Source organism: Vidua macroura, chromosome 39 (assembly GCF_024509145.1).
Source record: "Vidua macroura isolate BioBank_ID:100142 chromosome 39, ASM2450914v1, whole genome shotgun sequence".
Lineage (NCBI taxonomy): Eukaryota > Metazoa > Chordata > Aves > Passeriformes > Viduidae > Vidua > Vidua macroura.
Window position 1 is genome coordinate 529942 of NC_071609.1, and position 16722 is coordinate 546663.

The 16722-nt window shown below is 49.5% G+C and overlaps 2 protein-coding genes across 2 annotated transcripts in view; one reads left to right on the plus strand and one right to left on the minus strand.

Moving 5' to 3' along the window:
• ATP13A1 (ATPase 13A1) overlaps positions 1–13808 on the minus strand; it is a 34982-nt gene extending 21174 nt beyond the window's left edge. The window contains 16 exon segments of the mRNA XM_054002336.1: positions 451–577; positions 1429–1484; positions 2167–2260; positions 2262–2297; positions 3100–3206; positions 6391–6438; positions 6441–6459; positions 7587–7626; positions 8117–8232; positions 9447–9519; positions 10402–10498; positions 10501–10591; positions 11624–11713; positions 13361–13504; positions 13507–13575; positions 13577–13808. Coding sequence (XP_053858311.1) covers positions 451–577; positions 1429–1484; positions 2167–2260; positions 2262–2297; positions 3100–3206; positions 6391–6438; positions 6441–6459; positions 7587–7626; positions 8117–8232; positions 9447–9519; positions 10402–10498; positions 10501–10591; positions 11624–11713; positions 13361–13504; positions 13507–13575; positions 13577–13642 — 1273 coding nt within the window. The 5' untranslated portion in view covers positions 13643–13808.
• The window catches only part of CHCHD5 (coiled-coil-helix-coiled-coil-helix domain containing 5), a 4192-nt gene continuing 1204 nt past the window's right edge, over positions 13735–16722 (plus strand). Inside the window, 6 exon segments of the mRNA XM_054002354.1 lie at positions 13735–13802; positions 14785–14819; positions 14822–14842; positions 14845–14920; positions 15836–15923; positions 15925–16464. Coding sequence (XP_053858329.1) covers positions 13735–13802; positions 14785–14819; positions 14822–14842; positions 14845–14920; positions 15836–15923; positions 15925–16464 — 828 coding nt within the window.

The window sequence follows — 16722 nt, forward strand, 5'->3', positions numbered from 1 at the left end:
GATTAGAATGGGGGAAAATGGGGAAAAACGGGGGAAAGTGGGATTAAAACGGGGGGAAATGGGATTAGAGCGGGGGAAATGGGATCACAATGGGAAAAATGGGATGAAAACGGGAAAAAACGGATCAGAATGGGAAAAATGGGAACAAAATGGGAAAAAATAGGAACAAAATGGGAAAAATGAGATCAAAATGGGAAAAATGGGAACAAAATGGGAAAAATGGGAACAAAATGGGAAAAATGGGATCAAAATGGGAAAAAACAGGATCACAATGGGAAAAAACAGGATCACAATGGGAAAAATGGGATCAAAATGGGATTGAGGGGAAAAAAGGGGATAAAAATGGGATCAGAACAGGGTCAGGATCGGGGAACATCCCTCGGGGATCCCGCCCCCCATCCCCCTCCTGCTGCAGGAATTCCGGAATTCCGGGAATTCCAGGATTCCCACCCTGGATCCAGACGTAGGCGGCGGCGGCGATGGCGAAGACGAGGAGGAAGAGGATGAAGATGAAGGTCTCCAGGTTGTTGGCCGTGACTCTCTTCACCCCAAAGAGGATCGTGCGGAGCAGCTTTCCCTGGAAAAGCAGGCCAGGTCAGGAATCCCATGGGAAATCCCTCAAAATTCCCCAAAAATTCCATGAGATTTCCTTAAAAAAAAATCCCAAATCCCTTTGGAATCCTACAGAGCTCCTTAAAAACCCCAAATCCCTTTGGAATCCTCCAGAGCTCCCTAAAAAATCCCACAGAATTTCTTTAAAAATCCTACAGGATTCCCTAAAAACCCCAAATCCCTTTGGAATCCTCCAGAGCTCCCTAAAAAATCCACAGAATTCCTTTAAAAATCCTACAGGATTCCCTAAAAACCCCAAATCCCTTTGGAATCCTCCAGAGCTCCTTAAAAACCCCAAATCCCTTTGGAATCCCACAGAGTTCCTTAAAAACCCCAATCCCTTCAGAATCCCACAGAGTTCCTTAAAAAACCCCAAATCCCTTTGGAGTTCTCCAGAGTTCCTTAAAAAACCCCACAGGATTCCTTAAACCACGGAATTCCTTTAAAAATCCTACAGGATTCCCTAAAAACCCCAAATCCCTTTGGAATCCCACAGAGATCCTTAAAAAACCCCAAATCCCTTTGGAATCCTCCAGAGCTCCTCAAAAAATCCCACAAGATTCCTTAAACCACGGAATTCCTTTAAAAATCCTACAGGATTCCCTAAAAACCCCCCAAATCCCTTCAAAATCCTTTGGGATTCCTTCAAAATCCGTCCGGAGGAGCACAGAATGGGAATTCTGACTCTGGGAAAAACCCGGAGTTTGGGAATTCTTCCCATTCCCCATTTTCTCCTTTTTCCCCAATCCTTAATTCCTCCCTCTTCCCCAGCCCCATTCCCGAATTCCCAGGAATTCCCAGGAATTCCCGGCTCACCTGGGAGGTGTTGAAGCCGGTGCGGAGGGCGTAGGCCAAGCACCCGTTATCCACAGCTGGGGAAGGAACAAATCCCAGGGAATTCCCAGAAATCCCAAGGAATTCCCCCCGGGAAACTCCCAAAGGGGAAATTCCCAAGGAAATCCTGAGGGAGATCTTGGGAATTTTGGGATGGGAATTGGCAGGAGTTTTGGGTGGGAATCTGGGGATTGCTCAGTGAGGAGGATCGGACTTTTCCCGGGAATTCCTCTGGGGGAAGGGCTCGGACATTTCCTGGGAATTCTGGGGTGGGAAGGGCTCAGACATTTCCTGGGAATGTCGGGAATCCTGGGGTGTTTCCTGGGAATTTCTGGGCAGGAAGGGCTCAGACATTTCCCAGGAATCCCGGGAATCCTTGCCCGTTTCCAGGGCTCATTTCCCAGGAATTCCGGGCCATTTCCTGGGATGACCAAGGGCTGGGCAGGGCTCAGACATTTCCCAGGAATCCCGGGCCATTTCCCGGGCCGTTTCCGGGGCTCATTTCCCAGGAATTCCCGGAATCCTTGCCCGTCTCCCAGGGCTCATTTCCCAGGAATCGCGGAATCCCAGCCCATTTCCCGGGGGCTCATTTCCCAGGAATTCCCAGAATTCCAGCCCATTTCCTGGGGCTCAGACATTTCCCAGGAATCCCCGGGGCTCAGACATTTCCCAGGAATCCCCGGGGCTCCGACATTTCCCGGGAATGCGGGAAGGGCTCACGCTTGAGGCCGGCGGCGGCGCGCGGCGGCGGCAGGTGCTGGATGACGCGCGTGCCCCCGAACAGGACGTGGAGCCGCCCGTCCGAGCCCAGGTCCCAGCTCCCGCTCCGGGCTCAGCCCCTCCACCGGCTCCTGCGGGAACGGGAACAGGGAATTCCACGTGGGAATGGGAACAGGGGAATTCCACATGGGAATGGGAACAGGGATCAGGACGTGGAGCCGCCCGTCCGAGCCCAGGTCCAGCTCCCCGCTCCGGGCTCAGCCCCTCCACCGGCTCCTGCGGGAGACGGGAACAGGGAATTCCATGTGGGAATAAGGGCAGGGATCGGGGAATTCTGGGTGGGAACGGGGCAGGGATCAGGGAATTACAGCTGGGAATGGGGACAGGGAATTCCGGATGGGAATGGGGACAGGGAATTCCAGATGGGAATGGGGAACAGGGATCAGGGAATTCTGGATGGGAACAGGGACAAACATCAAGGAATTCCGGATGGGAACAGGGCAGGGATCAGGGAATTCTGGATGGGAACAGGGCAGGGATCAAGGAATTCTGGATGGGAATGGGGAGAGGGATCAGGGAATTCCGGATGGGAATGGGGGACAGGGATCAGGGAATTCCAAATGGTAATAGGGCAGGGATCAGGGAATTCCACATGGGAATGGGGCAGGGATCAGGGAATTACAGATGGGAATGGAGAGAGAGATCCAGAGAATTCCAGCCAGGAATGGGGACACAGATCCAGGGAATTCCAACCAGGAATGAGGACACAGATCCAGGGAATTCCAGCCAGGAACCAGGACAGGGATCAGAGAATTCCAACCAGGACCACGCCCCAATTCCCACTCCCTCCCGATTTTTCCCATTTCCTCCCCAGATTGTTTTTTTTTTTTCCCGTTTTCCCCCATTTTTCTCCCGTTTTTTCCCTTTTCCCACCTTCATCTGCGGCACGGACTCTCCGGTCAGCATGGCCTCGTCCACCACGCAGCGGCCCCGCAGCAGCAGGAGGTCACAGGGCACCAAGTTCTCCTGGGGGGAGCGGCCTGAGGGCACAAATCCCCGCAATTCCCAACATTCCCCAGCCAAACCCAGACATTTTCCCGTTTTCCCCCACAATTTTCCCATTTTCCCCCACGATTTTCCCATTTTTCCCACTGCAAATCCCATGATTTTCCTGTTTTCCCCACAATTTTCCCGTTTTCCCCCACGATTTTCCCATTTTTCCCACTGCAAATCCCACAATTTTCCCATTTTTCCCACTGCAAATCCCACAATTTTCCCCTTTTTCCCACGATTTTCCCATTTTTTCCCACAATTTTTCCAATTTTTTCCCACCACAAATCCCACTATTTTCCCATTTTTCCCACAATTTTCCCATTTTCCCACCACAAATCCCACAAGTTTCCCATTTTTCCCCAAGATTTTCCCATTTCTTCCACCACAAACCCCAAAATTTTCCTGTTTTCCCCACGATTTTCCCGTTTTTCCCACGGCAAATCCCACAATTTTCCCATTTTTCCCCAATATTTTCCCATTTTCCCACCCCCAAAACCACAATTTTCCTGTTTTCCCCACAATTTTCCCGTTTCCCCCCCATGATTTTCCCGTTTTTCTCACCACAAATTCCACAATTTTCCCGTTTTTTTCCCCAAGATTTTCCCACTTTTCCACCCCCAAACCCACGATTTTCCTCTTTTTCCCCATGATCTTCCCATTTTTTCCCACTGCAAATCCCATGATTTTCCTGTTTTCCCCACAATTCTCATGTTTTCCCCCCATGATTTTCCCATTTTTCCCACTGCAAATCCCACAATTTTCCCATTTTCCCACTACAAATCCCACAATTTTCCCCATTTTCCCCCAATATTTTCCCATTTTTCCACCCCCAAAACCACAATTTTCCCGTTTCCCCCCATGATTTTCCCGTTTTTCTCACCACAAACCCCACAATTTTCCCGTTTCCCCCCAATTTTCCCGTTTTTCCCACCACAAATCCCACAATTTTCCCATTTTTCCCACCACAAAACCCATGATTTTCCTATTTTTCCCCATGATTTTCCCACTTTTTCCCACTGCAAATCCCATGATTTTCCTCTTTTTTCCCACCAAAAATCCCACAATTTTCCTGTTTTCCCCACAATTTTCCCGTTGTCCCCCATCATTTTCTCGTTTTTCCCACCAAAAATCCACAATTTTCCAAGTTTCCCCACAATTTCCCCCATTTTTCTCCTCACAAATCCCAACATTTTCCCATTTTCCCACTGCAAATCCCACAATTTTCCCATTTTTTCCCACGATTTTCCCGTTTTCCCCACAATTTCCCATGTTTTCCCCCCGCAAATCCCACGATTTTCCCATTTTTCCCACAATTTTTCCAATTTTTTCCCACCACAAATCCCACAATTTTCCCTGTTTTTCCCCCACAATTTTCCCCGTTTTCCCCCATGATTTTCCCGTTTTTCTCCCCACAAATCCCACAATTTTCCCATTTTCCCCAACATTTTCCCATTTTCCCACTACAAATCCCACAATTTTCCCCATTTTTCCCCAAGATTTTCCCATTTTCCCACCACAAATCCCACAATTTTCCTGTTTTCCCCACAATTTTCCCGTTTTTCCCCCATGATTTTCCCCGTTTTTTCTCCCCACAAATCCCTACAATTTTCCCATTTTCCCCAACATTTTCCCATTTTCCCACTACAAATCCACAATTTTCCCCATTTTCCCCCCAATATTTTCCCATTTTCCCACCCCCAAAAACCACAATTTTCCTGTTTTCCCCACAATTTTCCTGTTTCCCCCATGATTTTCCCGTTTTTCTCACCACAAATCCCACAATTTTCCTGATTTCCCCAAGATTTTCCCACTTTTCCACCCCCAAACCCACGATTTTCCTCTTTTTTCCCCATGATCTTCCCATTTTTTCCCACTGCAAATCCCATGATTTTCCTGTTTTCCCCACAATTTTCCCGTTTTCCCCCCACGATTTTCCCATTTTCCCCACTGCAAATCCCACAATTTTCCCCTTTTTCCCACGATTTTCCCCATTTTTCCCACAATTTTTCCAATTTTTTCCCACCACAAATCCCACTATTTTCCCGTTTTTCCCACAATTTTCCCATTTTCCCACCACAAATCCCACAAGTTTCCCATTTTTCCCCAAGATTTTCCCATTTCTTCCACCACAAACCCCAAAATTTTCCTGTTTTCCCCAAGATTTTCCCGTTTTTCCCACGGCAAATCCCACAATTTTCCCATTTTTCCCCAAGATTTTCCCATTTTCCCACCACAAATCCCACAATTTTCCTGTTTTCCCCACAATTTTCCCGTTGTCCCCCCATCATTTTCTCGTTTTTCCCACCAAAAATCCCACAATTTTCCAGGTTTCCCCACAATTTCCCCATTTTTCTCTCCTCACAAATCCCAACATTTTCCCATTTTCCCCACTGCAAACCCCACGATTTTCCCATTTTCCCCACAATTTTCCTGTTTTCCCACAATTTTCCCATGTTTCCCCCCCACAAATCCCACAATTTCCCCATTTTTCCCACAATTTTCCCATTTTCCCACTACAAATCCCACAATTTTCCCATTTTTCCCCAACATTTTCCCATTTTTCACCACAAAAACCACGGATTTTCCTGTTTTCCCCACAATTTTCCCATTTTCCCCATGTTTTTTCCCATTTTTCCCCACCACAAATCCCACAATTTCCCCATTTTTCCCACAATTTTCCCATTTTCCCACTGCAAATCCCACAATTTTCCCATTTTCCTCATCATTTTTCCATTTTCCCCACGATTTTCCCATTGGAAATTCCCATTTTTTTGGGCAGTTTTCCATGGAAAATCCCATTTTAAAGAAGTTTCCCATGGGAATTCCCATTGGAAATTCCCATTTTTTTGTGTTCTTCCGTGGAAATTCCCATTTTTTGGTTCTTTTCCATGGAAATTCCCATTTTTTGGGCGCTTTTCCATGGAAATTCCCACTTTAAAGAAGTTCTCCATGGAATTGTCATTAGAAATTCCAAATTTTTGGGCATTTTTCCACGGAAATTCCCATTTTTTTGGTTTTTTTCCATGAAAATTCCCATTTTTGTGAGTTTTTTCCATACAAATTCCCATTTTTTTGGGCGTTTTTCCATGAAAATTCCCATTTTTTTGGAATTTCTCCCTGGAAATTCCCATTTTTTTGGCATTTTCCCATGGAAATTCCCATTTTTTTTACCGATGGAAACGACGTCCCCCGCCACGATCTCGTCGCTGGAAATTGGCGCCACTTCCGGTTCCTGTACACCTGGAATTCCCAAATTATCCCAATTTTTGGGATGGGATCCATGGAAATACAACAGGAAAAGCAACAAAAAATGACCCAAAAAATGATCCCAGAAATTCCCAAAAAAACCCAAAAACCCCAAAAAATCCCCCAAAAAATCCCCCAAAAATCCCAAAAAACCCCAGAACTCCCAAAAATCCCATAAAAGTCCAAAAAAATCCCAAAAAAATCCCAAAACCCCTCAAAAGTCCCTAAAAACCCCCAACAAATCCCCAAAAAAACCCAAAAACCCAAAAAATTCCCACCAAAAATCCCCAAAAAACCCCAAAAAATCCCAAAAAAATCCCCCCCAAAAAATCCCAAAAAACCCCATAAAATACAAAAAAATCCACCAAAAAATCCCAAATAATCCTAAAAAAATCCTAAAAAATCCCATAAATACCTCCAAAAATCCCATAAATAACCTCAAAAATAGCAAGAAAAATCACAGGAAAAACCCCAAAATCCCCAAAACCCCAAAAAATCCCAATAAACACCAAAAATCCCCCAAAATCCCCAAAATCCCCAAAATTCCCAGCCCCGTGGGAGCCACGGGCTCGGCGCAAAGCCCGGCTCCCGGATCGCACCTGGATCGGGAAGGCCTTGTTGCCCATCCTGTGGATCTCAAAAAATCCCCAAAACGCCCCAAAAAATCCCCAAAAAAATCCCAAAAAATCCCCAAAATCCCCCCAAATTCCAGCCCAGCGGGAGCGGCGGGCTCGGCGGCAAAGCCCGGCTCCTGGATTGCACCTGGATCGGAAGGCCTTGTTGCCCATCCAGCGGATCTCGAAAAATCCCATAAACGTCCCAAAAAAACCCCCAAAAATCCCCAAAAACCCCCACACAAATCCCACAAAAAATCCCCAAAATCCCCAAAATCCCCAAACCCCCCGGGAGCCGCGGGCTCGGTGCAAAGCCCGGCTCGCGGATCGCACCTGGATCGGGAAGGCCTTGTTGCCCATCCTTTGGATCTCAAAAAATCCCATAAACGCCACAAAAATTCCCCAAAAATCCCCAAAAAATTCCAAAAACCCCAAAAAAAATCCCAAAAATCCCCAAACCCCCCGGGGAGGCGCGGCTCGGCGCAAAGCCCGGCTCCCGGATCACACCTGGATCGGGAAGGCCTTGTTGCCCATCCTGCGGATCTCGAAAAATCCCCAAAACTCCCCCAAAAAAACCCCAAAAATCCCAGCAAAATCCAAAAAAATCCCAAAAAAATCCCAAAATTCCACTAAAAAAACCCCAAAACCCCCAAAAAACTCAAAAAACCCCACAAAAACTCTTTAAAAAATCCGCAAATATCCAAAAAAATCCCCAAAAAAATCCCCCAAAAATTCCAAAAAATCCCAAAAAATCCCCAAAACATCCCCAAAAATCCCCCAAAAAATCCACAAAAACCCCCAAAAAAATTCCCAAAAACCCCCAAAAAATCCCAGCAAAATCCCCAAATTATCTCAAAAATCCCTAAAAACCCCATAAATCCCCCCAAAAATCCCCAAAAAACCCCAAAACTCCTCAAAAAAAGCCCCCAAAAAATCCCCAGAATTCCCAGCCCCGCATGAGCTGCGGGCTCGGCGCAAAGCCCGGCTCGCGGAGCGCACCTGGATCGGAAGGCCTTGTTGCCCATCCGGCGGATCTCGCCAGGTTCCGCAGCTGCTGCTGCACCAGGGAGGCCTCGAAGGCCACGAGCATGGAGAGGGTGAAGATGCTGTAGTACCAAAACTCATCCAGGCACCAGAGCCCCACGCAGAACACCTGGGAACAACGGGAGGGGTTTTTTTGGGAATGGGGATTTTGGGGTTTTTGGGATTTTAGGGATTTTGGGGATGTTGGGGATGTTGGGGTTTGGGTATGGGGGAGATTGGAGCGCTGCGGTGCAAAGTTAATGAGGGGGCAGAGATGAGTGCGGGCTGGAATGCCTGGCAAGAATTCCCAGAATTCCACCAAGAATTCCCAGAATTCTAGCCAGGAATCCCCAGAATTCTAGCCAGGAATTCCCAGAATTCTAGCCAGGAATTCCCAGAATTCAGCCAAGAATTCCTGGGATTTCAGACAGAATTCCGGCCATGAATTCCTGGGATTCCAGCCCAGAGCTCCTCAGATTCCGGCCAAGAATTCCCAGAATTCCAGCCCAGAGTTCCTGGGATTTCAGACAGAATTTCGGCCAAGAATTCCTGGAATTCCAGACAAGAATTCCAACCAGAGTTCCTGGAATTCTGGCCCAGAATTCCTGGGATTCCACCCCAGAATTCCAGACAAGAATTCCCAGAATTCCAGCCCCAGAGTTCCTGGAATTCCAGCCAAGAACTCCTGCCAAGAATTCCTGGTATTCCAGCCAAGAATTCCCAGAATTCTGGCCAAGAATTCCTGGAATTCCAGCCAAGAATTCCTGGGATTTCAGACACAATTCTGGCCAAGAATTCCCAGAATTGCAGCCCAGAATTCCTGGAATTCCTGCCAAGAATTCCTCAGATTCCAGCCCAGAATTCCTCGAATTCCGGCCAGAATTCCAGCCCAGAATTCCTGGGATTCCAGCCCAGAATTCCTGGGATTCCGGCCAAGAATTCTTGGGATTCCACTCCAGAATTCCAGCCCAGAGTTCCTGGATTTCAGACAGAATTTCGGCCAAGAATTCCCAGAATTCCAGCCCAGAATTCCTGGGATTCCAGCCCAGAATTTCAGCCAAGAATTCCCCAATTTTTTTCCCTTTTTTGGGAATTTTTTCCCCAATTTTTTCCCTTTTTTGAGAATTTTTCCCCAATTTTTTCCCATTTTTTTTGGAATTTTTCCTGGATTTTCTTCCCTTTTTTTGGGATTTTTCCCCTATTTTTCCCCTTTTTTTTGGGATTTTTTTTCCCAAATTTTTGGCAATTTTTCCCCAATTTTTTTCCCTTTTTGGGGAATTTTTTTCCCCAATTTTCCCCCCATTTTTTGGGAATTTTTTCCCGCTTTTTCTTCCCAGTTTTCACCTGGAACACGAAGAACGGAGCCGTGGCTCTTTCCTTGAAAAGCTCCAGGAATTCTGGCACCACCATTTCCGCCCTGGAAAAGAGAAAAATCCATGGAAAAATCCCATTTTTGGGGGGATTTTTCCACCCAAAATGATTCGAAACAAAAATTTGGAATTTTGGGATTCATTCCCAAAAAAAATCCCTCAGTCCAAAATCCCAAATCCAGAGGAAAATCCCAAATTTTTGGGATATTTTGGAATATTTGGGGTTGTTTTCTTGGAATATTTGGGAATATTTTCCCAGGAAGTTTTGGGATTATTTTCCCCAGAATATTTGGGAATTTTTTTGGGATATTTTGGGATATTTTTCCCAAAATATTTTTGAATTTTTTTGGGATATTTTGGGATATTTTCCCAGGATATTTTGGGAATTTTTTTGAGATATTTTGGAATTTTTTTTAAGATACTTGGGATATTTTCCCAGAATATTTTTTAATTTTTTGGGGATATTTTGGGATATTTTCCCAGGATATTTTGGGAATTTTTTTGAACTATTTTGGAATTTTTTTTAGGATATTTTGGGATATTTTCCCAGAATATTTTGGAACTTTTTTGGGATATTTTGGGATATTTTCCCAGAATATTTGGGAATTTTTTTTGAATATTTTGGATATTTTCCCAGAATATTTTTTAATTTTTTTGGGATATTTTGGGATTTTTTTTGAGATATTTTGAATTTTTTTTTTAATATTTTGGGATATTTTCCCAGGATATTTTGGGAAATTCTTTGGGATATTCTGGGATATTTTCCCAGGATATTTTGGGAATTTTTTTGGGATATTTTGGGATATTTTCCCAGGATATTTTAGGATTTTTTTTGGAGCTATTTTGGAACTTTTTTGGGATATTTTGGGATATTTTCCCAGGATATTTTGACCTCTTTTCCCAAATTTCCCCCCCCAGAAAAATCTCACTTGTTATTCCCGTATTTCCTCTCAGCTTCCCGGATTTCCTGCTCCTCCTGGAACCCTCTGGAATTCTGGTAGAATCCCAAGGGATGCTCCACAGGAACGCCACGGGCAGGAATTGTTTTTTTCCATGGATTTCGTAGGAATATTTGATTTTCTGGAATTCAAAGCTCAAAGCTTCCAGTCCATCCTCACCCTGGGAAAAGAAAAAAAAAAGGGAAAAATTCCAAATTTTCCATTCCGGGAAAAATTTCTGACCTGGAAAGGGTGAAAATCCTGGAATTCCGAGAGTTTCCTGCAGGAAAATCCCAAAATTCCAATGTTTTCCTGGGGGGTTTGGCTGGAATTCCCAGATTTTCAGGAATAAATCCCCAGGAATTCCCAGATTTTCCCCGTTTTCAGGGATAAATCCCAGCAGAATTCCCAGATTTTCCCCATTAATTGGATTTTTAATGATAAATCCCTTGGGATTCCCAGATTTTCAGGGATAAATCCAGCAGAATTCCCAGATTTTCCCCATTTTCAGGGACAAACCCCCTGGAATTCCCAGATTTCCCCCATTAATTGCATTTTTAAGGCTGAATTCCCAATTTTCAGGGATAAATCCCATGGAATTCCCAGATTTTCATGGACAAACCCCCTGGAATTCCCAGATTTTCCCATTAATTGCATTTTTAAGGCTGAATTCCCAGATTTTCAGGGATAAATCCCATAGAATTCCCAGATTTTCCCCATTAATTGGATTGTTAATGATAAATCCTTGGGATTCCCAGATTTTCAGGGATAAATCCCAGCAGAATTCCCAGATTTTCATGGCCAAATCCCCTGGAATTCCAGATTTTCCCCATTTTCAGGATAAACCCCCTGGAATTCCCAGATTTCCCCCATTAATTGCATTTTTAAGGCTGAATTCCCAGATTTTCAGGGATAAATCCCCTGGAATTCCCAGATTTTCCCCATTAATTGGATTTTTAATGATAAATCCCGTGGAATTCCCAGATTTTCAGGGATAAATCCCCAGCTTTTCCCAATTTTCAGGGATAAATCCCATAGAATTCCCAGATTTTCCCCATTAATTGGATTTTTTAAGGCAAAATTCCCAGATTTTCATGGACAAACCCCCTGGAATTCCCAGATTTTCCCCATTAATTGCATTTTTAAGGCAGAATTCCCAGATTTTCAGGGACAAACCCCCTGGAATTCCGGGATTTTCCCAAATTTCCCTCACCTGCTCCCTGTGGATCGGCACCAACTCCACGGAGCCGTTGTTGGGGGTCGGCACCACCTTGGCCAGGGTGGCTTTTTGGGGACAGGGCTCCTGGGGAAAGAGCAGGAAAATCCCTTCAAAACCCCCTCAAAATCCGTTTTTATCCCTCAAAATTCCCATTTTTATTGCTCTAAAATCCCTTTTTTATCCCGCAAAATTCCATTTTTTATCCCTCAAAAATCCCACTTTTATCCCTTTGAAACCCATTTTTTATCCTTGAAAAATCCCATTTTTATCCCTTTGAAACCCCATTTCTTATCCTTGAAAAATCCCATTTTTATCTCTCAAAAATCCTTTTTTATTCCTCCAAAATCCCTTTTTTATCCCTCAAAATTCCCGTTTTTATCCCTTTAAAATCCCACTTTTATCCCTTAAAATCCCAGTTTTATCCCTCCAAATTTCCATTTTTATCCCTCAAAAATCCCTTTTTTATCCCTCTAAAAACCCATTTATATGCCTCAAAAATACTACTTTTATCCCTCCAAAATCCCATTTTTACCTCCCTAAAATCCCATTTTTTATCCCTCCAAAATCCCCTTTTTATACTTCAAATATTCTGCATTTCATTCCTTTAAAATCCCACATTTCCCCATTTAAAATCTCACATTTCTCAGTCAATACCCCAAAATTTAACATCCCCAATCAAATATTCTAATGGCTAACACTTATAAATTTACATAATTTACATAATTTATAATTTACATAAATTTAAACCTTGGACTCTCTCAGATCCCAAATTTCCCGCAAATCCCCTCAGCCCCAAATCCCCCCTCAGACCCCAATTTCCCCCTCAGACCCCAAATTCCCTCAGATCCCAAATCCTCCTCAGCCCAAATCCCCCGATACCCCAAATCCTCCCTCAGACCCCAAATCCCCTCAGCCCAAATCGCCCCTCAGACCCCAAATCCTCCCTGAGATCCAAATCCTGAGATCCCAAATCCCTCAGACCCCAAATCCCCTCAGCCCCAAATCCTCCCTCAGACCCCAAAATCCCTCAGCCCCAAATCCCCCCTCAGTCCCCTCAGCCCCCAAACCCCTCATACCCCAAATCCCCTGATACCCCCAAACCCCCCTCAGCCCTAAATCCCCTCAGCCCCAAACCCCCTCATACCCCAAATCCCCTGATACCCAAACCCCCTCAGCCCCCTCATACCCCAAATCTCCCCCGAACCCCCTCTCAGACCCCAAATCCCCTCAGCCCCAAACCCCCTCAGCCCCCTCATACCCCAAATCCCCCGATACCCCAAATCCCCTTCAGACCCCAAATCCCCCCCTCATACCCCAAACCCCTCATACCCCAAACCCCCTCATACCCCAAATCCCCTCAGACCCCAAACCCCCTCAGCCCCAAACCCCCTCAGCCCCCTCATACCCCAAATCTCCCCGAACCCCCTCTCAGACCCCAAATCCCCTCAGCCCCAAACCCCCTCAGCCCCCTCATACCCCAAACCCCTCAGATCCCAAATCCTCCCTCATACCCAAACCCCCTCAGCCCCAAACCCCTCAGCCCAAATCCCCTCAGAGCCACAAATCCTCCTCAGATCCCAAACCCCCTCAGACCCCAAATCCTCCCTCAAACCCCCAAATCCCCCCTCAGACCCCAAATCTCCCCCAAACCCCCTCAGACCCCAAATCCCCCTCAGCCCCCTCATACCCCAAACCCCTCAGCCCCCTCAGCCCCGACCCTCCCGCGCTCACCCTGACGCAGCTGAGGGCGCACTCGGCGTGCACGGACCAGAGCCCGGCCAGCGCCGTCAGCAGCTGCAGCGCCGCGATGGCGCCGAGCGCCAACAGCGCCGCCTCGGGCGGCCCCGCCGCCTCCCCCCGCCCCACAGGCGCGGCCCCCACAGCCACAGCCAGGCCGGGTAGAGACCGGCGGCGAAGGGCAGCACGGTCCCGCGGAGCAGCCGCGGCCCGCCGCCGGTAAAGCGTCACCGACGAGACCAGCTCGTCCTCGGGGGCCGCCGCGGCCGCCGCCATCTTCCCTCTCCTCCCTCACTGCGCCGCTTCCGCTTTCGCTTCCGCCACTGCGCCTGCGCCGAGCCCGCGTTTCCCGCCACGGGGCTGGGAGCATGCGCAGAGCGAGGGAGTGGCGGCGGGGAGAGCGGGGGCGCATGCGCAGAGCGAGGGAGTGGCGGAAGTGAAGCGGCGGCGGAGGAGAAGGAGGCGCCATGTGAGTGAGGGGCGGCGGGGGCCGGGCCGTGTCCCCTCGGTGTCCCCCCGGTGTCCCCCCGGTGTCCCCCCGGTGTCCCCTCGTGTCGCGCTGTGTCCCCTCCGCGTCCCTCCCGCTCTTCAAGGCCCCGCGTTTCCCGCGGTGTTCGCGTCCCCTCGCGTTGTTCGGCCCTCGGTGTCCCCTCATGTCCCCTCGGTGTCCCCCGGTTCCGACCCTCGGGTGTCCCCTCATGTCCCCATCGGTGTCCCCCCTGTTCCAACCCCGCTGTCCCCGCTGCTGTCCGCGTGTCCCCGGTGATGGCACCGTCACTGTCCGTGTCCCTGGGAGGTGACCCTGTCCCTGTCCCCATCCCTGTCCCCATCCCTGTCCCCCCTGTCCCCCTGTCCCTGTCCCTGTCTGTCCCTGTCCATGGAGGTGACCCTGTCCCTGTCCCAGTGAGGTGACACTGACCCTGTCCCTGTCCCTGTCTGTCCCATGGAGGTGTCCCTGTCCATGGAGGTGACACTGTCCCTGTCCCTGTCCCAGTGAGGTGACACTGACCCTGTCCCTGTCTGTCCATGGAGGTGTCCTGTCCCTGTCCATGGAGGTGACCCTGTCCCTGTCCCTGTCTGTCCATGGAGGTGACCCTGTCCCTGTCCCCTGTCTGTCCGTGGAGGTGTCCCTGTCCCAGTGAGGTGACCCTGTCCCTGTCCATGGAGGTGACCCTGTCCCTGTCCCTGTCTGTCCGTGGAGGTGACCCTGTCCCAGTGAGGTGACCCTGCCCCTGTCCTGTCCTTGGTCTGTCCCTGTCTGTCCCATGGAGGTGTCCCTGTCCCACGGAGGTGACCCTGTCCCTGTCCATGGAGGTGCCCCTGTCCTGTCCCTGTCCCAGTGAGGTGACCCTGTCCCTGTCCCTGTCCCTGTCCCTGTCCATGGAAGTGACCCTGTCCCTGTCCCTGTCCCCGTGCAGGCAGGCTCTGGCCGTCGCCGCCCGGCTCTGCGGGCCGAGCTGGAGCGCTACGGGCGCTGCGTGCCGCGAGCCCCGGGAGCTGGCACCGGGATTGTCACCAGCTGTCCCTGCGCGTCACCGAGTGCACCTCCAGCCAGTGAGTGACACTGGGGGACACTGGGGGGACTGGGGACACTGGGGGTACTGGGATTGTCACCAGCTGTCCCTGCGCGTCACCGAGTGCACCTCCAGCCAGTGAGTGACACTGGGGACACTGGGGACACTGGGGGTACTGGGATTGTCACCAGCTGTCCCTGCGTGTCACCGAGTTGCACCTCCAGCCAGTGAGTGACACTGGGGGACACTGGGGGTACTGGGGACACTGGGGGGACTGGGATTGTCACCAACTGTCCCCAAATGTCACCAATCAGTGACACACACTGGGGGTACTGGGGACACTGGGATTGTCACCAGCTGTCCCTGCGTGTCACCGAGTGCGCCTCCAGCCAGTGAGTGACACTGGGAACACTGGGGGTACTGGGGACACTGGGATTGTCACCAACTGTCCCCCAAATGTCACCAGTCAGTGACACTGGGGACACTGGGACTGATCCTGATTCCCCGGATGTTTCCCCAATTTTTTCCCCAATTTTTTCCTGACTTTCCCTGATTTTTTCCCCAATTTTGTCCCCGATGTTCCCCTGATATTTTCCCCAATTTTTTCCCCAATTTTCCCCCGATTTTCCCCAATTTCCCCCCAATTTCCCCCGATTTCCCCCCCATTTTCCCCTGATTTTCCCCCAATTTTCCCCCAATTTCCCCCCAATTTTCCCCATATTTCCCCCATTTTTTTCCTGTTTCCCCCAACATTTCCCCAATTTTTCCCCCAATTTTTCCCCGGTTTTCCCCCCAATTTCCCCCCGATTTTCCCCCAATTTCCCCCCATTTTTCTCCAATTTTTCCCCGATTCTCCCCCAATTTTCCCCCGACTTCCCCCAATTTTCCCCCCCTTTTTCCCCCAATTTTCCCCCCGTTTTTCCCCCTTCCCCGACGTTTCCCCGGTGCTCCGCAGCCCCCTGGTGCGCCGGATCCGCCGCGACTGCTCCGACTCCTTCGGGGCCTTCGAGCGCTGCCTGCGGGAGCGGCCGCGCAGCGCGGCCCGAGTGCGGGCCCCACGTTGGGCGCTTCCTGCTCTGCGCCCAGGGCGTGGCCCAGGGGGACACGCCCACGGACACGCCCCACGGACACGCCCATGGACACCCAGAGGGAGACAGCCGGGGACACGCCCAGTGCCACGCCCAGGAACACCCAGAGGGACATGGCTGGGGACACGCCCAGGGATATGGCCGGGGACACGCCCAGGGACACGCCCAGGGATACGCCCAGAGACACGCCCGGGGACACGCCCAGGGGTGCTCAGAGGGACACGCCCTGGGACACGTCCAGGGACACCTGGAGTGTCACCCAGAGGGCCACGCCCAGTGCCCACGCCCTGGGCCTTGTCTGGGGACACGCCCGGGAACACCCAGAGTGCCACGCCCATGGACACACCCAGGGCCACACCCAGTGCCATGCCTGGGGACACGCCCAGGAACACCAGAGTGCCACGCCCAGGGACACACCCACTGTCACGCCCAGGAACGCCCGGAGTGTCACACCCATGGACACACCCAGTGCCACGCCCATTGCCACGCCCCACAGGTGAGGCTGGAACCCCTGGAAGGGAACTTGGAGCCGGAACTTTGGGCCCAAAAAAAAACCCCTAAAAGCGCCGGGAATTCGGAATTCCGGGAGGGAATTTTGGGATCCGACTCCTCCAAACCCCTCCCAGGTCCCGCTTTTCTTCCTCATCCCCGTGGAAAAGCTGGAGAGAGGAAATTTGGGATGGAATTTTGGGATAAAAATGTGATTTTTTTTTTTCCCCCCCTCTCCCTAGAGAATCCCTGGAATTAAAACCAC